This window comes from Xenopus tropicalis, chromosome 2 (genome assembly GCF_000004195.4).
Source record: "Xenopus tropicalis strain Nigerian chromosome 2, UCB_Xtro_10.0, whole genome shotgun sequence".
Lineage (NCBI taxonomy): Eukaryota > Metazoa > Chordata > Amphibia > Anura > Pipidae > Xenopus > Xenopus tropicalis.
This window is the reverse complement of record NC_030678.2, coordinates 52,210,741-52,236,099: the sequence shown is the minus strand read 5'-3', so window position 1 is coordinate 52,236,099 and position 25,359 is coordinate 52,210,741. Positions and strand designations below refer to the sequence as shown.

General features: G+C 38.4%; 1 protein-coding gene across 1 annotated transcript in view; it reads right to left on the bottom strand.

Moving 5' to 3' along the window:
- The window catches only part of cd34 (CD34 molecule), a 39,673-nt gene extending 17,715 nt beyond the window's left edge, over positions 1-21,958 (bottom strand). Inside the window, exons 1-5 of the mRNA XM_002938432.1 lie at positions 21,598-21,958; positions 14,371-14,466; positions 6,182-6,316; positions 4,253-4,506; positions 2,277-2,351 (exon numbers count right to left, since the gene is read on the bottom strand). Of these exons, the coding sequence (XP_002938478.1) occupies positions 2,277-2,351; positions 4,253-4,506; positions 6,182-6,316; positions 14,371-14,466; positions 21,598-21,958 (921 nt within the window). The remainder of the gene's footprint in view (positions 1-2,276; positions 2,352-4,252; positions 4,507-6,181; positions 6,317-14,370; positions 14,467-21,597) is intronic.
- Between the last annotated feature and the right edge of the window lie 3,401 nt (positions 21,959-25,359).

Sequence of the window (25,359 nt, the reverse complement as noted above, 5' to 3'; positions counted from 1 at the left end):
AACAGTGAATATTATGAATTAGGCATTTTGTTTTACATTTTCCTTAATGCAGCTATTTAGATGAAGAAGCAAAAGTATGAAGTAGCTAAAGGGTTTCACTCGGAGGTCACCTTTTCTGATATGCCTCTCTACTTCTGGAATCACTGCAAACAAATTAATATATCATTACACTGTGCCAAAATTATTGGCAAGCAGCTAACACAATGTGCCTGAAAATGATAAAAAAAAATGCTGTATAAAGTTACATCAAAGACTATGACACTAGCTACAAGCTTTATCTGGAAAAAAACAAACAATTTTGCAATTACAATCCATTAGAAATTTGCAGAGGTTTATTTCATCTTTCAATTAAATGTCATGTTCTCAGCAGTTCATCTCTTTTAGGGACTCCTCATCTGAGCTTTTGTTTTTTGTGCAGACTGCTAGGTGTTGTAACAGATACATTTACATTTTAAACACTAATTGAATTCTGTACCTCTGAGATGTCAAACTCCAGAAATCTATGAGCCAGAGGCAAAACAATAAGGGATGCAGGTCTCGTGGCAGGCTTAAGACCATAGGAGCCTATGAAACCCACACATAACTGAGGATAACTGTGATTTGCTATCACATGTTAAGGCAGGGCTAAGCTTGACTATATTATTATATTATGCCAGATACTATTAAGGGATTTCACAACTTTAACCTTACACCTAGCACAGGTTCTACAAGGCTACATTAAAAACAGCTGTATATCACAAGGCTGCTGCATGTTTATTTCTCTAACTGCCTCTTTGCTCCTATCACAACTGTAAACAAACAAATTTGCCCTAGGGCATTTGTGCAATAACATGGCCCTGGCCCAGCCTTATTGGCATCAGTCTTACACCTTTAGACAGTTATGGGATTTATTATGTGGTATGCTTGGGACTAAGAATATATAGATTTTTACAAAAATGTATTAAAGTAAACTTATTCAGAATGCTCCTTTGAGTCCCTTGAGTGGTTTCTGAGCATTTTAGACAGATTTATTCTGTTTGGCAGATTTTCAACTAACAGCTTTTTGAAGGGTGTCATTGACTTTCTGTGTTCAGGTAACCTTTGGGTTGCTGACTTTCAGCTAAGCCATAAGCCTGCTTTTAGCAGCATAAAAATGCAAATCTCGGAAACTGATAAAAAAGTACATTGCAAAAGTGCTCATAAAAGCACTCTGATTAAATGTACATCAGTTTATATTTTGGGCTTAGATCCCCTTTAAGGCTATAAAAAAACATTTAAAAATGTTAACACCTAAACTGAGGTAGGACCTGATTACAACATTTTCAGGATGTCTTATTGCTGGCACTGGACACTTTGGGGCTGTAATGATGAACAGGCAATAGCCAAGATTACCCCAAGGACTGATATGTATGGTATTAAGGATAGGAGGCCAAGGGCCAGCCCCCTGGTTTTAGTACTGAATAATACAGCCTTTCCCTTCCCTATTCTGCAATACTAGAGACAAGGATTGTGAAAACTGGTGTTTGACATCCCATTGTCAGAATGTCATAGTGCAAGGATCTCTGCAAAGCCACAAAACCACAAGGAATGGGAGTAGCAGACAGAGATAAGCAATGTGTTCCTATCCACAAGCATCTCATCATCTCAAGACTCTCAATTTCAAGAAGCTCATTGCCTGCCATCCACTGTCCCTGTTGCTAATTGAACAACCAATCAAATTTGAATCTTGATCCTCCATCAATGTCATATTCCATGGGCTTGTTTGCCATTTCACCATATTCAACCTAGCACCATGCTGAATGCCAGGTCACTTCTCCCCATTGTAAGTGGGTGCTGTGGTGCCATAGTGTCCTATATTTCTGGAGCCACAATGCTATGAAATTGTGCGCATTCCTTTAAATTGGGTGTGCTTGCATGTGGTGTGGTTCACCTTTTTGAGCTACTTCAATTTTGAGTGGGGGTTGATTAAATCTCAAATCTCAAGTTTTCAAGGGGCATTTAAGCCAAAGAAGTTTGAGAACCACTGTTTTTTTGGGATGTATTTCACCCTGAAAATGTACACTTGTTTCTTTTGTGTGCACTGAAATGTGGTTGCCATTAATATTAGTCTGCAACAGTGATATCAGGATTATAATCTGTTTCTTTGCCACCAGATTGCCAACTGTGCATACACAGCTGTGTATGATATTACCTTTATGTGAATCAATGTAAATATCAGGTGTTGTATATATCTGTAGTAAACATTCTAATGATGGTTAAAGAGATCATTTCGTTATTTATTTATTTATTATACTTACACATTTGACTTTCTCCCGGTATTCAAAGCACACCACCTTCTCATTAGATACATAGTTTTTGAGGCTGTCACAGTTCTGTAATTTAAACAGGGAAGTTACAATTAATAGTAAAAAAAAAACAGTTCCCAATTGATTCTTATGTTCTTAGCAGGTTTGGAAATGTTATATTCCAGTGCAGCATGTGAGTCAGGGCCTGGTGATGAGAAAGAAAGGAGAAGCAGCTCCTCTTCTATTCTTGCTGTTCTAGTAGTTTGAGTTTTCGGCCCCAACAAGCATAGGAGATCCCATTGCTTGTAACTCTAACGTTAACTATAGAGTCTGACAAATGCTGTCCTGCTTCTTAATTATGAACATTAAGTAACACTAATGGGGGCACAGCCTCTTTAGCCTACTACAAAGAAACACACATAAAATTGCAGATCTTCTTCTTTACTGTTTAAAGGGCACATTTTTTAAGGAACAATATAAGTACAATCCTCTTACATTGGGTTTGTATTAAAAAAGTGCCCCCCATAGTCCTCCACCATTATAAAGAGTTCCTTCCTCTAATGTGTCTTGCTTTGTATCACTGGCACAATGTATAAAGCTGGGCATACACACACTAATATAATCATACAAAACTAAATTTTGGGCTCCAAATTATCACCCCGATAATTTTTGTACCATGGCGATCGGTCGTTTAGTCGATCTGACAGGTTGGAAAATTTCAGTGATAAAATCTGTTCATGTATTGTGTATCTGACTGTATTGTTGGGGGCCTACAATGTATTTCCGGGACGTAACTTTAGAATGATTGTTGTCTGCCAACTGGATGTTTAGAACATCCTCAGATTTGTTATTTTTAGTACTTTATCCTACAATTTCAATCTGAATGTTAGTTTTAGATCTTTGCATGGAACATACGATCCATATAAGAACGTTCGACTAAAGACTAAAATCTGAACGTGTATGGCCAGCTTTGAATGGAATTTATTTATTATAACATTACATTACATGACAATGCCGAATCTGAAAGTGGTTATAGTGGTCAGTTACTTATGCACTGGATACAAGTGAAAGAATACTGAGAGAAGCAACATCACATTTTTGGTACTCATTCATTGAGAACTTGCCTCCAGGGCATAGCTGCTTTCTCCACCTCATGCACAAAGAACTGTGTTCACGGGTGTTCTTGGCCAGGACAGGTAGGGTTGCCACCTGGCTGGTATTTTGCCAGCCTGGCCAGTAAAAACAATCCCTGCCAATGTAATTAGTAAGGAAAAAGGTTAAAAAGAATAGGAAGACTTCAGGAGGCAACCCTAGGGACCGGGCGCATGCACCTGTTTATTGCACGTACTGCCCTGCCAGTCACAAATCAGGCCCTTTAATGTATAAAGTAAAATCATGTTTTACTGACACTGTAGATCAGAAACAATTAAAAACAAAGTAATAGCATCTGTGGAACATTGGCATTTTGCTCCTTTAAACTACTATGTTAGTAAGCACAAGCATACATTTCTATGCAAAATCAATTGAGCAAGGTATTATAAAAGAAAATGCTACACTTAATTAGGGATTTCTTTTTTCACTAGTATGATCTTTGATTCAAGTGTTGAAAGTTAAGTCTATTTAGAACCATCCGTGAGTTTTTTTCAGTCAAGTTGCAATTAAGTTTCCATTTAAGGCCATGCAACCACAGAATCAGCTCTGTGACTAGTGATGGATATAAAGGGAAGGGATGTTTGGATTAATGAGCTGGTACTAGCAATCACTTACTAATGGCTATGCCGTGGTAAGCAAATCTGTTTGTTACCATCATTTCTTACAGTACAAACAAATCTATCTGTTTTCACTTTCCTGCTCTCCTTAACAAAGTTTTATTTACTATAACTACAATTAAGAACTGTGTGAATTCGCTCACAGGACTTATTTCTGAGGAAATGGGACCATTGTGATTAGAACACAAAAACATGATTAAACACTGGAGCCATACTTACAACTTTGACTTGACCAGTGGAGTTCTGCTGAATTTCATTTTCCAGATCTGAGTTTGTGCTGTCAGGAGGGGAGGAATATGTGGTATTTGAAATAGTAGTGGCCAGAGGAGGAAAAGATGAGGCTGCGGTTGTAAATGCTTCATAAGAATCTGCACTGATATTCTGGTTAAAAGGACTAGTGGAAGTTGTGGTGTTGGGAACAGATGATGTTAAATTTTCAGATACAGTTGTTGTCTTTATATCTGCTGGAATGGCTGAAATGAAACACAAAATTTGTAAATGTGATAACACTAATGAAAAATAAATGTTGTCTATGTCCCACACCTAATTAAATGTAAACTAAACCCATTAAAGGGGTAGTTCACCTTTAAGCTAACTTTCAGTATAGAATTAGTTATAGAATGACCTATTCTAAGCAACTTTTCAATTGGTCCTCATTTTGTATTTGTTATAGTTTCTAAATTATTTGCCTTCTCCTTACAACTCTTTTTCAACTTTTTTTTTTTAAGTGGGGGTCACTGACCCCAGCAGCCAAAAAACTACTGGTCTGTGAGGCTACAGTTTTATTGTTACTTTTTGTAACTTTCTTTTCTATTTAGGCCCTCTCCTATTCATATATCAGTCTTTCATCCAAACAACTCTGTGGTTGCTAAGGTAACTTGGACTCTAGCAACCAAAAACTGCTGAAACTCCAAACTGAAAGCTCCTGAACTGAAAATGAAACTAAAAAAACTACAAATAATAAAAAACGAAGACCAATTGCAAATTGTCTCTCAACATGACTCTCAACATCATACTAAAACTTAACTCAAAGGCGAACAACCCCTTTAATGCAAAATTCCTCAGATTTCTCTTCTGAGCACTTTTGCAGTTTACTTTCCTTTTCTGTTGTCTTTTGTTTTCATTGTCATGTTTTTTTGACAGATGCCCTGAGCTGTTCTTCTCGGCTGCCAAGGGACAAAAGTGTCTGAAAGTTACTCTGTGCTGCAGGTCTTTCCATAACATCCAATCAACAGGTAGTATTTACAGGTAATTGACAAAAGTAAATTTCATTACTCGCGGCGACCCATTGCTGGAAAATGTGAAAGCAGGCATTTCCCTGTGATTAAGCCAAATCACTGTGAGTAATGTCATTTACTTGTGTTGATTGCATTGTTAGCATAGGGCACTGCATTTTCGGTGAGATTTGTAACCTGGCGTATTGATTTTTTACCACGGATGGGACAACAAATCTCTCTGTGTGTCATTGACCTTATTAAGAAGGTCATTGTGACATTTATCTTTTCAGCTACCAGGTAGTGATGGGCATGGAGTCGTGGCAAATTTCTGCGTTTCGCCATTGGTGGGTTTTTTTTGGCGAAACAGGCAGCAAAATTCACCACGGAAAAATTTGGCGTGCAACAAAATATTGTCGTCCGTATAAAAATATTACATAATTTTTTTTTGACGCGTGTGACAATTATTTTTTACACACACACTTTTTTGCTATTTTCGCGAATTTTCCAGCGAAGCAACAGGTTCGCTAATCCCTACTACTGGGTGGCTACTGTCTGCAATCTTGCTTTTCTGGGATATGTGACTTAACTAACCTGTGTCAATCCATACTGGTGGCAAAACAGCCCCATTGGGTTTATTTAATGTTTTAATGATTTTTTTAGCAGGCATAAGGTCCCAGAAAGATCCCTTATCCAAAACACCCCCAGGACAGAGCATTCTGGATAATAGATCCTATACCTTAACATTATTTCTTAGAGGAACAAAAGTACATTTCTTTTTTTACATTAAAAAAACAGGCTCAAATACAAAGAATTTTTGAATTAATGTCCACTTGATTATTCTATTCTGTTTATTCCCAAAATTATCTTTGTTTCTACAAAACTGGGTGGGTGAAATCCATAGCCAAAGTAAGTACATAATAAAAAGACTCACCTGTTGAATTTTGTGTCACTGGCGCAGGCTCTGTGGATTTGGTATACGCAGTGGTTATGACGTTCGATATTGTGCTTGGTATTTGAGGTAAAGTGGTCGTTGTGGTATATTTAGGCATGGTTGGTGTAACAACATCTGAAAAAGACCATATAACATGTAGTCTGTGTGAATATAATGCAAAGCTCTTTCATATATATCTGCTTAAAGAATTACTTTTGAGAGAATAAACATATAACTGAAGTTTTAAATACAACTAAACATAAGATGGCCCTAATTTACCGTATATACTTGAGTATAAGCCGATCCGAATATAAGCCGAGGTACCTAATTTTACCTAAGAAAACTGGAAAAACTTATTGACTCGAGTATAAGCCTATAGGGTGAGAAAAGCAGAGGCTATTGCTAAGTTTCAATAATCAAAATAAATACCAATACAATTACATTAAATGAGGCATCAGTGGGGTATATGTTTTTAGATATTTATTTCAAAGAAAAACAGTAAATTAGCTCTGTAAGTGGAGAAGAGGGGCAACAAAAACAATATGGTTCTACCCCTTAGCTCAATCAGCAACCAAGCTAAAACACAAAGTTAAAATAATTCAAAACTATATATAGATTATATAGAATATAAAGTGCAATGTCTAGTGCAGAATGGGACAGGTGAGGATGGTAGATGAAGATGAATTTGGGAGCGGGCCAGGGCACTGGAGGGTCTGGTTGTGGGTGGCCTAATTTGCACACAAAAGACAGAGGGTGCTAGTCTGGAGGGACCCATGGCACCAGACTCGAGTATAAGCCGAGGGTGACTTTTTTAGCACATTTTGGGTGCTGAAAAATTAGGCTTATACTCGAGTATATACAGTATTTAATATTTGCCAATATTACTGTAGCACAGTGACAGACAATTTTAAAGAGATTTGTAAGTACTGTATTATGGGTGAAAACTGGTGGATAACAAGTCATTCAGTGGCCCAGGTAGCATGCTTCAATCTTACATTTTACATCTTGGGCCCCAGAAGGATAGAGAGCCTCCAATGAATAAAAATATGTTGTTTTTGGAGGGAAGGGGATACTGGGCAGCCAAGCTCTGGGGCAGGCAGGCTGGGCCTTACCCCTCATACCGCAGCAAGGTCAAGATCTTAAAATAAATGTAATCTTTGTCAGGCTAAAAAATGATTAAAATAAAGTGGAGAAACCTGGTGAATTTGAGCTGTTTTTCATCCCTTGCCTGTTTGTGAAGCATGTAGAATATAGATTTTATGGTAGCTTGGCTACCCAGTCAGTTCATATAATTAGCAATAATGTAAGCTGTCCCAGTCTGGAACTTACCATGCTACAGGGTAGAAAAGTCATATTGCAATGCAATGTGTGGCCAGGCACTTGCCCTCTAAATAACTTGAGATTACATGCAACATTACCTAATGATTCAATGAAGAAAACACAGCAACGACGGTTCCTTATTCTTAATGATATGCAAGCTAGGGGATGGTCTTGTGCATCCCTGTATGCAGTACTGCCAAACATATGCAGTTCCAATTTGGTCACAGGAAATCATGGGAATTGCTCCTTAAATTTCCATTTTCATAGAATACCCTATGGGCAAAAGCTCACCTAATAGCACAGCAGAGGAAATCCAGAGAAGGTAACCCAGCAGCAAAACCCAAATATTACCTATTACCAAGAAAGGTCTATCGTACAATTATTTTGTTTAAACAGAAAGTTAAATATGAAGACAGTTTACTGTGTGCTTCAGCAGCTGTACCACTGGCCAGTAACTATAACTGAGTGTAGTGTATTTGACAGAATCAAGCAATTAAACAACATATTTTCAAAACACAATTCAGCAAGGCTAATCACTGTGCCACTTTGTTGCCCCAATTATTCTGTGTATTTTAATATACTAAAGCTAGACAACTGTGTTAAATGTATGCCAAGTTATTTATTAATGCTCAGTGCAATATTTTCAGTTGTGCACCACAGGGTTGTTTCAGGGAAATCTTTACTAATGCATAATTGCACAAAAATGATTTATTTTGCACTCTCACACAATTATGCTAAAATTAAATTTTATCTTGGCCAATTACCACATTGAACCATTCAGGTACCCATATAGGTAAATACACTTGAGATGTTTTGGCACTAAATTGCCTCCAGGGCAACAAAATGTCCTAAAATACCTATGCCTTGAACTTATTGTGACTTGCAGATTATAAAACACTTACATAATGGGTTGAAAATGTCTCTCTCAGCAATTTTGCACACTTACAAAAGTAAAGTGTTTTAAAGTATTTTTGGACATTTTGTCACCTGAGCTGGAAACAATTTAGCCCAGACAACAAAACATTACATATGTCCTTACCTAAGAGTAGGGACCTATTAGGGCTAGGCTAATGGTATAAGGGGTTGGGAATGTGTTTCTCTCCACGTGTGTTTAAGTATGCAGGCAAGGAGAAGCCAATCTGCTTTGTTCTATAGCTGCACTAAAAAGGAACAGTGTAGGTTTGTGTGCAGATACAAGGCATGACTGTGGGCATGGCCCATTGTTCACTCCTCCCACCATCTGTGCTAAATAACCACGGGTGACATCACCTTGGTTGGATGATATGGCCACAGCTTTATTTGTACAACAGTCATGTAGAAAAACTTTATTGTTTACATAGAAAACCATTCATAAACATTGTTTGTTAGTGTCATTGATAACATAGTGCAAAACTTTGTAACGGTTGTTAATAGTTGACAACAATTGCTAACAATTAGTAGCCCTTGGTAAGCCCTCTGCCAGTCTGCCCTTCCAAGTGCCAGCAATGCTCACTAGCCGCTTGCCCCTAGCTCAGTGAGCATGCATAGCATTGTAATATCCACACCATAGCTCTTAAACGGAAACAATCCACAAGGGACCAAGCCCTGGGAAAATTAACTGAACATCTCCACCATCACCGTGGATACCCACCTTAGGGGTTGCCCCAACGGTCCAGTATTGTCCAAATCATACCAACATGCCTGGCAGACTGGCAAGGGACCCGCCAGCGCTGTGACTAATGTGCTACTCTGGGTAGCCTGCCTAACTCCCTACTTGAACCCGCTCCAGCATCCTCCTGCCCTAATACTGTCCCAAGCTAGCCCAAACTAAATGCCTTTAAAGGGGTGCCAACTAGGGAGGGTGGGTGGGAATTTTCAGTGTCCTGCTTGCCTTCTGCCAGACGCCTTCCCGCGCGACTGCCTGGCCCTTCCTTCCGCCACCCCTTTTTTAACCCCTGGTGACCCGTGGCCTGACTGCCCAATCGGCGTTCCCTTTGCCAGCCCAGTCATGTGGGCCCTCCTCCTACGCTATGCCCGGTATCCAGGCCCTTCTATATCTGTGTGGAAATACAAAAGTATGCATTTTTGCACTGTACATAAACTCAGGCAGAAAGAAGCATATCCCCAGTCCTATGTGCATCTACACTTTTTTTTGTAGATTTGGTGGAGAAAAGTGGCATATGTATCTGTGTGATATTTTCTTGATATTAACAATAAATAAACTGGCTATCAAAAAATTGGGACACAAGTTGTAGAATTAAACACTAAGTACTGGTTGTAAATTCAGCAATTTGACATAACAGAATTAGATAAGGACACTGCTGGGATTTAGGGGTTAATTTAAAATACAGCCATCAAGAGGGGAGTGTGAGGGATAAAGTGACTCACTGCTTTCCTTTGTCAAAAGTAAGTGCTTATATAACTAAGAGCAGCCTAGTTTCCTATGGCTTAGCTGCTTCTCCTGCTCTGTAAGGCTAATGCCCATTGGAGAGATTAGTTACCTGTGATAAATCTCTGCTACTGTGGGCGACTAATCTCTCCAAAATGCCTTTTCACAAGCAAGTGAATTGCTGGTTGAAAGGCATTCGCGTCAATTTGTTTTCCCCAAAGTCGTGCAAAGTTGCCTGCATGAGGAAAGTTCACAAGACTTCACAATCCCACCAGCAATTCATGCTCTTGCCAGTGGGAAGGCATTTCAGGGAGATTACTCACCCATGGTAGCAAGGACTTGTGGGCAACAGGGAGACTTGTGGGCCACAGGGAGATTAGACGCCCATGGTAAAACTTTGCTACTGCAGGTGATCAATCTCCCTGAAATTCCTTTCCACCGCCAAGAAAGTGAATTGCTGATGGGATTGCGTATGTGTTGCAATTGTAGCTGGTCATTGCCTGTTTTACTTCCAAAAAGGGGCTACATTTTCTATAACTTCACTCTTTTATATCTGTTTATGAATATCTTCCAATCATATTCCATTCTCCAAAGCTCAGTCATCAAGAGGATGAAAGATGATGGTCAGGGTTGCTTTAAAACAGTATTCCTTACGAAACAGCAAGTTATATATCCATTAATCTGATTAATTTGTTGCCATTAATCATTAATAATTTTGTACAGTAGAATTTGTGTTTTTAACAAGAATAGTTGTGGTGATGACAAGCCCCTTAAATCATTAGCCACAGTCTAATTTTAAAAGATTATGCATTTCCTCACTCAGATGTAGGATTGCATCTGCCCTGTTGGATGTAGACCTCACTGACTGGGCACAGGCTGTAATCTTATAGTTGTGTGTTTAGCGTGCGTTTGTTTTCTTAGCAGGGAGATTAGAATGATTCCAAAACAAAGCTCATGGGGAAGGCATGACGGTGACGTGATGGAAGGACTGGCCAGCCAGGTCTGGGAGAGTTGCACACTCAGCGGTCCCACAGTGTGTGAGAGTTAAAGCTGGGGCAAGTAGTGTACACTGCTATATAGCTTTGCTCTCTGTCTAATGCAGAAGTCTGGCTTGCCTAAGGGAACTTGAAAGGTGGTATCACCGTTACAGTTGTTTTTTTAATACTTGAAACTTAAAGTGAAAATATTCATTTTATCTGGGGGCTGCCATAATAGGCACCCCAATGAATCCAAGTTTTCTTTTCTCAGACTGGGGAAAAAACCTACCATTCACAGTGATCTCTCAGCAGACATAGTCACAAATTTTCAGTAGAGTAAAATGAATCTATTATGTGTAAGTCTGCAATAGAGATGCCTAGGAAAGGTATGTAAGATAATGTGAATTTGGTAAGACACAGAACATGCAAAAGTAACCCATGTGCAACTTCCTTTGGCAGAGAAATGTTGGTCAAAGCCTATGCTGTCTCCCATAAAAATGGATAGCAACTGGCTGTCAGTGATGCGCTTGTGGTCAAAGTGTTCTCTAATATATATTCGGCCCCATATGAAACAGTCACCACTGGTCACAGGCAGCTGGTAGGCAGCACAATTGCATGATTTGTGACAGGCGTGGGTCAGTTGAAGGAAATGCTCAGACAATGCCCCCTATATAGACGCTCAAGCATGCCGGAACTGCTTTGTGGGAAATAATGGTCACTTAAAGGGGTTGTTCACCTTTGAGTTAACTTTTAATATGATATAGAAAGTAACATTCTGAGACAATTTGCAATTGGTCATCATTTTTTATTATTTGTAGTTATTTCACTTTTTTGTTCTGCAGTTCTGCAGTTTGGAGTTTCAGCAGCTTTCTGGTTGCTAGGGTCCAAATTAACTTAGCAACCAGGGAGCAGTTTGAATGAGGGGATGGTAAAGGAATCGGAGAGGGACTGAATATTAAAACGAGTTATAAAAAGTAACAATAAAACTAGCCTCACAGAGCAATGGTTTTCTGGCTGCCGGCGCCAGTGACCCCCATTTGAAAGCTGCACAGAGCTAGAAGAAAAAGGCAAATAAACATAAAACTATAAGAAATAAATAATGAAGACCAATTGAAAAGTTGCCATTTTATAACATGCTAAATGAACCACCGCTTTAATCATACAATTTACACTGAATTAAATATTTTTTTCAAGATTTAGATACGTTTACATTGCGCCATGTCAAGCAAAAATGCAATTCATATAGTGAAAGTATTGCTTTAAAAATGTATGAAACACCCAGGGAATGCTTAAACAGCCAAAGTGAAGTCAATGCAAGTATAAGGGGGAAGCATTTTTTTAAAACTTATATATAAAAATATAATGCTTTACACTGCATTTAAGATTTAATCACATATCTAGCTTTATCAAAGTTTACAGAGCTTTCTAGGTTTTAATATGAATTAATGGCACAAAACTTGACACAATGCACTTAATGATAGGAGCCTGAACTCCACATAGGAATGAAGCAGAGTGTGATGTGCAGAAGGGGTGAGGGGTATTGAAAACAAACACACAAATTATTTAAGTCAGTTTGCTGAAAGAAAATCCCTGGAACCACACAAAGGAAGCATGGTAAGGGAATGACCTGCAGCCGGATCACACAGGTCATGTCTGGAGGCTGACAAAGTCAAGCTGTTAATACAAATGAGGTGGATTGTTTCAAGAGCCATTATACCTTAAATTCACATGCTGAATTGGCCTCAAAGGGGGAGGGGGGATCCAACCAAAAAGTCTTCTGTATGGGGACTAAGGAAAATATGCACCATGTTTGTGTGAGTGTCCTACGTGGGTTCTACCTATGATCCAGAAACATGCTGTTGGGTTAATAAAAGTGTGCGAATAGAACTATATAAATACAGCATGATATAAAAAAGTCCTATAGGAGGAATTACTGAAACTGCAGTGATACAACAGGGATACAACTAGCAGTTACTGGGGGCACATCAACATTTTTGTAAGACCCCATTCTCTCACAATCTGTATAAAATTATTTGTTTAGCAAATATATAATATATTTATTTGTTATATTAAAATACATAATATTTAGATTTAATGTATTTATATATAAGACCTATACCATTAGCATCTGGGTCTGCTTTTGCTGTTTTTAAGCCCTTGTCCATCAGTGTTCACAAAGAAGTGAAATGTTTTAAGCAACAAAGGTTAATTAATTCAATAAAGAAAACATGCTGCATGCAAGAGTCTTCCATAAAACAGTAATATACTGTGTTATACTAAAATCTACAATTGGTATTGATGTTGGTATATATAGTTTATGAGCAGTATGTGAGTGCATTGATAGGTCAGTATAGGTTTGTGTATGCTGGGCTTCACTTGGAAGGGTTGAACTTGATGGACTTTTTCAACCCTATGTAACTATGTAACTTCAGACAATTCCATCCATTTGATGATGCTAACTAGGCAATAAGCAGCAACTGAGGCATAGTACTTATTTTTAGGTAAACTAGTCCCCAGTGCTAGAAGGGTGACCACAATGGTGCCTTACTGCAGGAATCTTTCTATCCCTGAGCCTAACCCCTTGACCCCCTATGCTGACTGATAACACTAGGGAGTACTAACCCTCTTTGTCTCCTTGTTGGAGCAGCTGGCTGCTCTCCTAAGTACTGTGATCCTAGCTCTCACTCCTAGAGTAAACTATTACAGATCTTGAACTAACTTCTGCAACTGTGGTCTACTTGCACATCAGGCTCCCCAGCATCAAACACCCCCTCCAACAGATGGGGTTGAAAAATAAAGAGCACATAGTGACTCAGCAACACCTGACTCCCATGGCCAATTACAATTCTGCCAGGGAATTCAACTTTGAAAGAGGCCCAACCCGTTTTGTGCAAAACTCAGTGCTCATGTACTTTTTGAAACAAGCAATGTTCTGAATTATTTGCCACTCTATTCTGACCTTATCTAGTATGAAATATATAAAAGTTAATTTGTTTATGGAGTCATTGACCCTTGCATACACAACATATACGCATACTCTTTAAGCTACAACACAAAGCCCTGTAATATCACCTTATAAAACAGCCACTAAATGAAAGGGGGGGGGGGCGATAGGTGTGATCAATTTATAATGCCTGTAATTTAGGTAACAGTAAATGGTGTACTTTACCGTACACATTTATAAATAATATCTATTAAATTATTACCAATTTTGAGGATTGGAAGTGAGCAATGACTAGCTATAATTTCAACAGCTTTGTGAATGAAAAAGTTTCAAAAGTTCATATGAATTAAAACCGTGAAACAAAAATGTGAATTGTTTACACACTGGTTATGTTTTAAACTGCTTTACAACTTTAATTAATCCCATTTATATTGAACATGACACCTATACATATTAAATTGTATAACTTGAGAGAAAAGATTATATAAAAAAACACCGATATGCAATTTTAGATGGAAATTTTAGTTGTCAGAAAAGAATGCTCCCATTGTTAGTTTTATTGAAGATGGAGCTAACTTACTTAGAGTTTCTGTGGTTTTTGTGTTTGTTGAAGTTTTGGTGGTGATTGTGGTTGTTGGAGTTTCTGTGGCATTTTTAGGATCTGTTGAAGAAGCTTCTAAAAGAAACAAAAAAATGGGCTTTTAGAGACATTTAGTATAACATGGTGTAAGACAGTGCTGTCCAACTGGCGGCCCGTGGCCCCCCACCTGTCTGGCTGCTTTGATGGCTTACCTTTGTGTAAGCTTTAAATAATATCAGTACTGAGATTAACTGGCCCCCTGCATGGTTCACACCTCAGATTCAGGCTGTAATCACCCTGTATTGTTTAAACATGTAATCCCCTGTTTTTGCACACCTTTTCTGCATTGTTCACCCCGTGCTGTGTTCACACCTCAGGCTCAGGCTGTAATCACCCACATTGTTCCCTTGTTCACACCTCAGACATTGTATGTAGTGCCCTGACTATGTTGCCTGTGTGTATGGCACACACAGACACCATAGGGTAGGCAAAGTATGGCACATAGGCAGTATAGGGCAGGGAGGGTTGGAACACACAGGCAGCATAGGGTAGGCATAGTATGGCACATAGGCAGCATAAGGGAGGCAGAGTGCTGCCTGTGTATGCCATACTCTGCCTGGCCTATGCTGCCTGTGAGAGGTGAACCTGGCAGGGGTTTGTTCTGGGATTTTGTTAGTAGTTGGAAACAGCCATTAAATGGTCCCTAAGGTGTGTAATTATGTTGCTGGGGGTTGCTGTGCTATCCACAGGGGAGGAGGAGGCATATGGATTTAAGGGTGTGTCTTAATATGACATAATATAATTCTTTCATATTTGAATAACTGTTGATATCCCCACAGTAAGGACCAAGCATTTGGGTTTTTGCTGCACTACCACCATTGTGATAAAACGGTGTGGTTTGAAGTGGGTGTGGTTCAAAAAAGGGGAGTGACCAAAACTGGCTTCCATTAGCGGCCCTCCACCATGTATGCTAGAGAAATTCCAGCCCTCAGCACCGCTGAAGTTGGACAGCACTGGTGTAATAAATTATTCACTTCATAATTGCTCCATGCAATCACTCTTTGTGATTATATTATTTTGCTGTGTTCTCAGGTCCCTGGATTTGAATGAACTGCACATATTCAAAGTATATCTTTTGAACTTTGTTTGAAATACAATATATTGACTGCATATTTATTCAAGATATTCACTGACATGTTTGTGGTCAGATGATATGAGATACTTTGCATCAATTGGCCATAACTCTGTTCTACAGTTCTGTTCTGTAGTGTACATTGGTCTAAAATAATATGCATTGCATCCATTGCTTTGACAACTCTATAACAATATATAGGTCACATTTGTTTGACACATTTGCTAACATTTCTTCTTTGAATTTATGATATTGCTGTATGTTCTTGGCTTTCTTCTTGACTTCAGTGCAAGAAATATCTCCAAGGAGTTCAGGAATAAAACTGGTACTCACCAAAACCACATAATAACTTTCAATCCATAGATGACTAAGAAATGTTCAGCAGTATTATTTGGGCTAGCAACATGTGACATAGTTAAAATGAATCCGGAGTAGACAAATATTTGAAACCTTTGAATATTTAAATGTACATACACAGTTATATTAATACACTTCTTTGAGCCCTTTTATAGATTCAATATTGTCTCAAATGTGCAAAAATATAATAGAATCTATAAAAATGTTACAACTGTTACTTTTTTCCATCTATAAATATATAGGTTGAGGTCTCATGCATTATCTAATTAACCTTAAATACATTCATGCTGGTTTATGTTTTATGAACTCTCTCCTGCCAGTTTTAAATTAGGGCTGTGACAGACGGGGAGATTAGTCGCCGTGTGACAGATCTCCCCACAATGCCATCCCACCGGCTAGAATGTAAATGACTGGTGGGATGGCATACGCGGCGCAGAAATCGTTGAAGTTTCCTCTCAAGGCAACTTTGGCGATTTCGGCAAATCGCGCCACCACGTATGCCATCCCACCAGTGATTCATATTCTAGCCAGTGGGATTTTGTTGCGCAGCGACTAATCTCCCCTTCTGTCACAGCCCTTAAGATAATATTTGCTGAATAAATACCAAATAACATATATCTAGGAGATGAAGTTCAGAAAAATGTATGTAATTTTTGGTAACAATTGGTTGAAAAAATAAATGAGCTCAAGTATTGCAAGTTGCATTCTCACCATAATGCCCCACATTAAGTGAAGGCTGCTTTTCTGCCTTTCACTTGTGTTGAAACCAAGACTTTAACTGAAGAATAGTTTATTCAAATTCCTTTTAACAATGATATATGTAAAAATGCAAGCTTTCAACATTTAAAATAAAATATTACATTACATCTTTACCTTAATATATTTAGGATGTTACCAGCATCCAATAATACATTATTAAATAGCCCTTGGTTACATAAAGTGTATAAAGGCAAAGATATAGGGAGAATGTTTAAAGTTAGTAAGAGTAATTTACGAATGCACACAAATTTATAAAGGTACTTCCACCCAAACACATTCTGCACTTCCATATAGGTCCATCTTGCCTCTTATGAGGAACAGTGCAACTGTGCCTAGAGAAGCTGGGGAACCCTGCCACTGTGGACCTGACAGTAGCTTCAGGGTTCCCACAGTAGGTTGCATGAATAGGTGCAACGAATGAATTAGATATAGCTTGAATGCATGTTCCTGAAAAGACACACTACCCACTGTCAAAATGACACCACTTATAGGAGAAAATTATGTGTAAACACATTGCATGAAATTGCACTTTGCACTCTAAACTTGCATTTGTAAAAGACTCCTAAGGGGCTGATTTACTAATCCACAAATCCGAATCCCAAATAGGAAAAAATCGGATTGGAGACGAACATTTTGCGACTTTTCCGTATTTTTTGCGATTTTTTCGTCACCGTCGCAACTTTTTGCGCAAATTGTCGCGACTTTTGCATAGCCATTATGACTTTCGTGAATTGTCGCGACTTTTTCATAGCCATTATGACTTTCGTGAATTGTCGCGACTTTTGCATAGCCATTACGACTTTCACGAATTGTCGCAACTTTTTCGTATTGAGCGCTCGAAAAATTCGCGACATTTCGCGAAAAAGTCGCAAAATACCGATCATTACGAAAAAAACGCATTTGGACGCTTTTTGGACGTTCGTGGATTAGTAAATGTGCCCCCTAGTGTTTTAAAATTAAAAACCTGCTTAAGGCATGACTTTTGAGGATACGTGTGATCTTGTTAATGGCATTGGGGAAGCACAAACAACTATAGGATGATCAAAAATAGACTGTAATAAATATTACCATGTCCAATAATAGCTTCAACCCCACCAACCTTTTCTAAATTAGGAGTTGACACAAGGTCTGTTATATGGAAATGGAACAAAAAGGGTGTATCCTCCTACCCTCTGGAAACATCAGATACAATACTGTATGTCCCCTTCTTACTGAGTGTCAGACAGGATGCTAATGAAGTCTGTTCAAAGGCACCAGAGAAAATGGAGAGGAAACCAATCTGCAGCATGACATCACTTGAGTTTGAACTGTAACCCATCAGGCATTCACCATGTCTGAATCCTCACAGATAAGACACAGGAATGTGCACCTCATTACGTTAGGAGCCCATGCTTTAATCACTTTTGTATGAAACCACCAATAAAGCTGGGAAACACCCAACTGATGTCTATGACATCTTAACAGAAAGTATTTTAAGCCTTTCCACAGCTGCCCACCTTAGGAAATGAATGTCAAGGCATATAGTACACAAGGCGCTTTCTGGTAAAGATTATTGCAAAAAAAAAAAATATATATATCTGCATAACAAAAACTGGATAACTGAAACTATGATCATGAAGTTGTGATAAAAAATTATAATTATTTATAGAAAAAAAATCTACACATTGGATAACAAACATTTGGGTATAGGTTATAGTTTTGGGGACAAAGATACATTTGAATCACAAATAGAGAGATAAACCAAATGAACTAAAAAAATATAGCATAAAAGACTGGATAAAAAATTAGAGACAAAACGGAGAAAACTCCAGTGCCACCTCCCACTGACTGTATTGGAACACATGCAGGTGGTTATCAGCCTCAAACTGTTCTAATATGCAGTTTTCCTGAGGTAAAATGGCTATACCTGAAGGTAGCAAGAGCGGTTTTGGGGGTTTTCTTCTGTTGGCTGAAATATGCCATTGGACAAGATTTCCCTTATGCCATTTGCCTATGAGTGTACAGTATTAACATGTACAAAGACTGTGTATTCATAATCAGAATATGAAAAGAATCCTACTGTAATGGTAGTTTAGTAGTGGAGTTCCCTACAAAGACAAACTATGATGAATCAGGTTTACAAGGAAGGACTTAATGGACTTGACTAAGACATTCCTCATTGAATTTCCTGCTACATGACAGTCTGAATGTCAGTGATAGAGTTTACTCTTCCAAAGGCTATGGCAATACAAGTAGAGTCATCGGAATGGTAGGTGATTGGCTGGATCCCAGGAGCTTAGAACCCACAGTTTTACTAGAAAACATATAAATGACTTTTGTCAGTGGTAAGCAATCTTTGACAATTGACCAACTCTTTGATTACCACTACTTGTAATAGTGATTAACCCTAAATCTAAGAGGAATAGTTATGTCTTAGCAGAATGAAACACAGCCAAATAACGCTGGTGATGTGAATTTCTCATGTTCCAAATGATCCATATCTTCTCATGTGCACAGATTCTGATGGGACATGTTCCATGGCTATTGGCCAGTGTATTAATGGAAAACCCACATGACCCAATTTGTTCATGTAGAAGCAGAATGTTTTGAACAAGACCTGTAGTTGTCAGTTTTGGTACCAGCATGTGTATGGGTCAACGATCCATTAGATATGCCTGTATGCACCCAACTTATGGGATGTTTCTAAACAACTGGCTACAAAACTATGTGCAGATAGTTGCATTGACTAACATCCTCACCTAATTTCAGTTAAATTATTGACAACCTTGTCTAACTTCTGTGGGATTTCATACAAATTGCCAGACTAGATTGCCAGCTCTATGTTGTATTATATAAGAATTAAGATGCCCTTGTTTTTACGTTATGTCTCAATCTGCTATTGCTTTTATGGTATCAAGACTAGTTAAACCCCCACACCCTTTAATTCGATTTCTGTTAATCTTAATAAAATCAGACCACAGATGTTTTTCTTTACAGACAGGCTCTCCTTAACCCACATTAAATCCTCCCCCATTGAACTTCCACTGTAACATGGGCACAAATAACAAAAGAAGTGATGAAGGGTATCTGCAGGAATTCAACCTAGCTCATTAGAAAAACAAACCCCAGGAAATAGTCTTAGGTTTCCCCAACTAATATTATAGACCAAAGAGTGTGATTTGTCTTTCCCATGTTTGTAGAATGATGTAATAGATGAAATCTAATCCCCAGTAACCACCCAGATCCATAAAGTTACCTGAACCTACTACATTTGGTTTGAATTTATTTTACACACACAACGGCTCTAACTTGGTCACATGTGGTGTTTTTTTGTCACTTCTCCCTTCATATTATGCATAAAAAACCCTTAACTGAGCTATAATCTTGAACTCTACAATTTAGAGATGGAACACACTGTGACCATACTAATGGGAGTCTTGGCTATATTTTGCATGTTTAATGCAAGTTGTTGGATATTCAACAGATTGCATTGCATCATAATTAGACAGATCTTAGTGCAATTAGACCACACACACACATGGATAAATTACACTGATCACTCAGTAGAAGTATATGGAGTTCAGGTCTGTGTTATTTCAGGTTGACCACTGACATTACATACATACATTTTGGTGCAGCCATGGTTTTCAGGGTAACTTTATGTACATGCAATTCTCATTTTCAGTGGAACTTTATGCACAGGCAATGAATAATATTCCACTTAGATTGTAAGCTCTATGGGGCAGGAACCTCCTTCTTACTGTGTCTCATACCACATGGCACTTAGTCCCTGTGCATTAATATATATTTATTGTATTTATTTATTATAACACTTGTCCTCCCTGTGAGTAATTTTGTATTTTGTAAGATTGTACCCTTGTACCCCTGCGTACCCTTGTGGCACTTTATAAATAAAGACATACATATAGTTTCATCACAAACTTAAGTTTAGCTAGTCAACAAGTTATCACAAACAATAACAAAACCAATCCATAAACCAATGTGCACAAAAGTGCAAAAATCCACTAAGCTTTTGTGGTAGTGATTTTTTCCTTATAATTTTTGAGATGTAGATGGTTCATCAGTGTGTTTCCTCAACCCAACATTTTCTTCCTATAATGAACAACCTAGCCATATGTTATTCAGTATTGCAATTTGCACTTCATTTCCAGACTCAAGGTGAAGTCTCACAGTGACTTACAGCATTAGTGCAGCTGCTAAAACATGTTAGGTTGAGGAACTCATTAATTTATTATTATATATATAAAAATGTAGGAAAATAATACAACTATTAGTTAAACATATTAATTAATAAACATCCAGTGCAGTTTAGTGGATTATTATGTTGGCAACAGTTCCCCTTTAATACACTTTGAATGTATTTCTCAAAAAAAAAGACAAAAAGTTCTAGACAATATAATCATACACTCACGTGTATTGTGTGTTCTGTACCTACAGATGTATATATATATATACTATATAACATATGGTTTTTAAATGCTCTGGCAAAAAGAAATCCACTCTATAAACTAGGAAACAGAAATATTCTCTCCAATAGCCAAGCAAACCACTGCATTAACACATACCAAGTCCTACATTTACAAAGGTCCTGTGTAGGAACAATACAGTTACATGAGTTCACTAACATTGTGTTTTTAGGAACATGTACGGAAGGATGCATAGAATAACACTTTTTACTATAGAATCAGAGAATTTATTCACATGTGTTGCATGTGTTGCATTCAGTAACACAGAAATGATCCAGTGAAAGGGGCACAGAAATGTAATAGGTCTCACAGTAATTACACTCATTTCTCTCAAATAACTCTTGGCAGAAGCAGAGAGAAATTCACAGGGGTCAGTTGGCACTTACAGTTATCCTCTAAAAAAGGCAATATTATGCTTATGATTATATTCTTGTCCCCATGGCAAATGAAGAAGAAAAGCTTTGGAAATCTCTAAGATAAACTGTGCTGTGAGCACGATGAATAGCTACTCACCAAGTAGTATGAGGATGCTTAACAGACTCCACAAAAGATACACCTTCTTCAGCTCTCTGAGACAGCACATTAGCATCATTCTTGCAGCTTTTGCAGATAGACACAGAGAAGCACAGATGGACCAGGTCCTAGATTGTTGTGCAGTGTTATTTGTGGAAGTTAGTGCATCCCCTAAGGTCAGAGCCGCAGAGAGAGACTTTGTGTGTGTCTGTGAGTTTAGACCCAGGCAGCTATGAGGTGGAGTTTCAAATGTCCCATGTTTCAAATGATATGTTTTTGTACTCCCCCCTAGAATGCAATTACGTAGGGTTGAGAAGATTAACCCTTTACGGAGTTGACTAGTTCTCCTGAAATATACCATGTAAGCTTAATATATAAAGAGAAGGATAGAGATTTTTATGATAATCTTATATACTTTGCTATACTGATATTTATGTATATCCCAGAGAAATGTAAAGTTTGAAACAAACACTGGAGGCATATAGAAAACATGCGAGTACATCTTAAACATGAAGAACGGAAAATGTATTCAAACGCAGCATCCCTCTCTTTTAGTATGACAGTATATAATCTGCACAGTTATTCCTGTTATATTCACTGAAGGGAAGAGTGATACTATGGATTTTATTGCCCTTTAGTTATGATTATTTATAAAGTCGCACCTTATTCAGTCATTTATCACACTATCAGTCATTCGCCCACAGAGCTAACTAATTTCCCTATCAAAGTCACAGAGATGCTAGAGACAGTTTTAGGAACAGCCTACTGTAAAGCCTGTACGGACCAAGAGTTTGTCACAGGAGCTCATAGCTAATGGTAAAGAAGCAAGTCCTGGAGGGCTCATACATGAACCACTTGTACCTGAAACATTGGCTGGTGCAAGTTGTGCTCTGTGCATGTAATGGATTAAAAATTGGTTACAATGTGCAGAGACAGTTCATCACAGCACCATATGTCCCCTAATGCTCCAAATCATGCATTTCCTTAGTGACCACAAGGTAGAGATATTCCAGGGGACACCCACATGCTGACCCAAGGCTGGAACTAGGGGTAGGCAGAAGAGGCACCTGCCTAGGGTGCAACGGTGGGGGGCATCAGGCAGGTACCTCTTCTTTTACCTACCTCTAGTTCTGGACCCTTTCCTGCCACTGCAGTGGCCCCGCATCATGCGCTTGTGCACATGGGGGGGGGAGGTTGGTTAGGGTGGGCTAAGCTGACCAGGTTGCCTAGGGTGCCCGGTCGCCTTGGCTTGGCCTGTGCTGAGGAACAAAGGAGGCAGTGCATACAGAGTTATAAAAGTGGCCATACACGGGCCAATTTCAGCTGCCGTTATCAGTACCTTAGACCAATTTGGCAGCTTATCTGCCGCTGTATGGGCACCACTGACAGGCCTCCCCGACCAACATTTGGCCTAAAATTCGCCAGATCTCAATTGGGCAGGCTTGATTCTTCTGTTGGATCAGGGACCGCATTGGCTCATTGAAACGGTCCCCAAACCAACTGCGCCTGTGCCCGCCGTATTAATTTAGTAGTTTGGCCCTAGGGCCAAACGATCGAATTAGCCCATATGTAGGTATATTGGAAGAAGATCCGCTCTCTTGGCGACCTTGCTAAACAAGCAGATCTTAAAGTGTATGGCCACCTTTAGGGATAAGATGCTTGATATATTGCAAATCCGATCACTATAATTTTGCACAAGCATGGTTTTATGCATAATTAATCTTGCCAGGCTGCTCTAATTGCCTTTTATGAGGAGGTGAGTGGAAACCTAGAAATTGTGATGGCAGTGGATGTGATCTACTTAGATTTTGCTAAAACATTCGATACAGTATCACACAGGAGGTTACTGATTAAATTAAGGCATAAAACCTGAAAAATGATTTTTGTACTTTTATACAGAAATGGCTAAAGGTTAGATTACAAAGAGAAGTGGTAACTGGAAGATTTTATAATTAGACCAGTGTTGTTAGTTGACTTCTGCAGGGGTCTGTTATCGACCATTTGCTTTTTTTGTTTTTGTTTTACTGTTTATTAAAGATGTGGGCATTGAAAGTACTGTCTCTGTCTCTCTGAAGTTGAGCATAACTATAAATTCCATGCAGGACAGATGGACTAAAGTGTGTATTTTCTCCTTGTCTAACTCCAAAAGCCAAATTTTGCCTCATTTCATCATGCATATTTTCCCAACAAATTTTATATTTACTAAAAATAGTGAGTATTCTGGTTTAAGAAAAAAGTAGGGATTTTTCAACTTAAATAACATATCTGTGAAAAGCTATTAATGTATTTTCCCCATTGTAGTGTGGAACATTCTATAGAGATTTTATGCCATAAAGAAATTATATATGTAGGAAATTAACAGATGTAGATACTGAGAAGAAAAGGAGGCTGCTCTGTCTTTATAATGGCAGTTCTACAGCCTAACCCTGGAGAAATTTGTCTGAATGAAAACTCATTCTTGTACTCTTTAATTTTAAATTTCACCCTTTAGTAATTATGCCCCAGAACATGGAGAGTAGATGCTGATATTGGCGAGACACTACATGGTTGAAGAAGAACAGGGCTAAGCAAGAGTAAGGGAAAAGGAAATTGAACGTTAGGGACAATGAGTAGTGTGGAGGAAAATAGAGAGAAAGGTAGAGAGAAAGTAAATGTGTGTTTTACAGAAAAGTATCACACGATATTCCCAGCTGGCCAAAAATTCCTTTTATATTAACATATATCAAATTGGCACAAAGAAAGCATACAGAAATGGTCTCTTACCTACCTAATGGCACAACAATCTTTTATAGTGGCATCAGTCATGTAACACTGGCCCATTGTACTGTTTCATCCAGAGGATCTAGAATTGACTTTAGGGGGATGAACAGGACATCCAAATGTACTGCATGTAACAGATCCCAGCAAATGATCCAGAGGTTTGTGATAATGACAGCTACTTCCTTAGGTCAAATAAATAAACATAAAATAATTAAAACAAAAAATATAAATAATGAGAAGAGGCCTCCAGTCACAAGAGAAGGTTGGCCTAATGTAAAAAAACAAGACTGATTCATGTTGGTGTCCAATCAAAGGGATCACCAGTTTGTATGGGACCTTTTTAATCAATATTGCTTCCATCATATTTGTAACTTCTGAACAGATTGTACTCCCTCCCTGTAGATATTTTAAGCCTATTGCACCCTCCTATACCCCCTAAAGTAAGTAGCACTCTATTATTCTCATCTTTTCAGTTAACAAAAAATGTACACACTGGAAATGTATAAATAACTAGCATACACTGAGCCATGTCTGCTCCTCCTCCTGTAAAGTATGTAAGAAAACGCCCCTTGGTCCTCAGACTCCTTTATAGACTATTGCTTGTTAGGTTTTTTCATCAATTGTGTGAAACAAGCCTTTTCTTTCTTTTGCCTCCACATCAGTTTGGTCGAGGGATGCAATCCTTTCATTCATACGCACAACAAATGGTTAATGTTACAAATAAACTCTCCCAGAACAGCCTCAACTGGCAAACTCCAGCCTCGGCTGAGAATCTAGTTCCTCCACCCATAACAAAGTGTATTAATGAGAGAACTCTAGCTTTTTTTCCTAATAGCTGCCAAATTGCATCACAGACTAAATGGATCCATATGCAGAGTATGTGGGATTTTAGTTCTACTACACAACATCAGCAGTTCATCTCCTGAGCCACACTTAACTGTAACAATATGGCTTGTATTTATAAAGCTGTGTGGAATATTTTGTGCTCAAATATTGTATAAA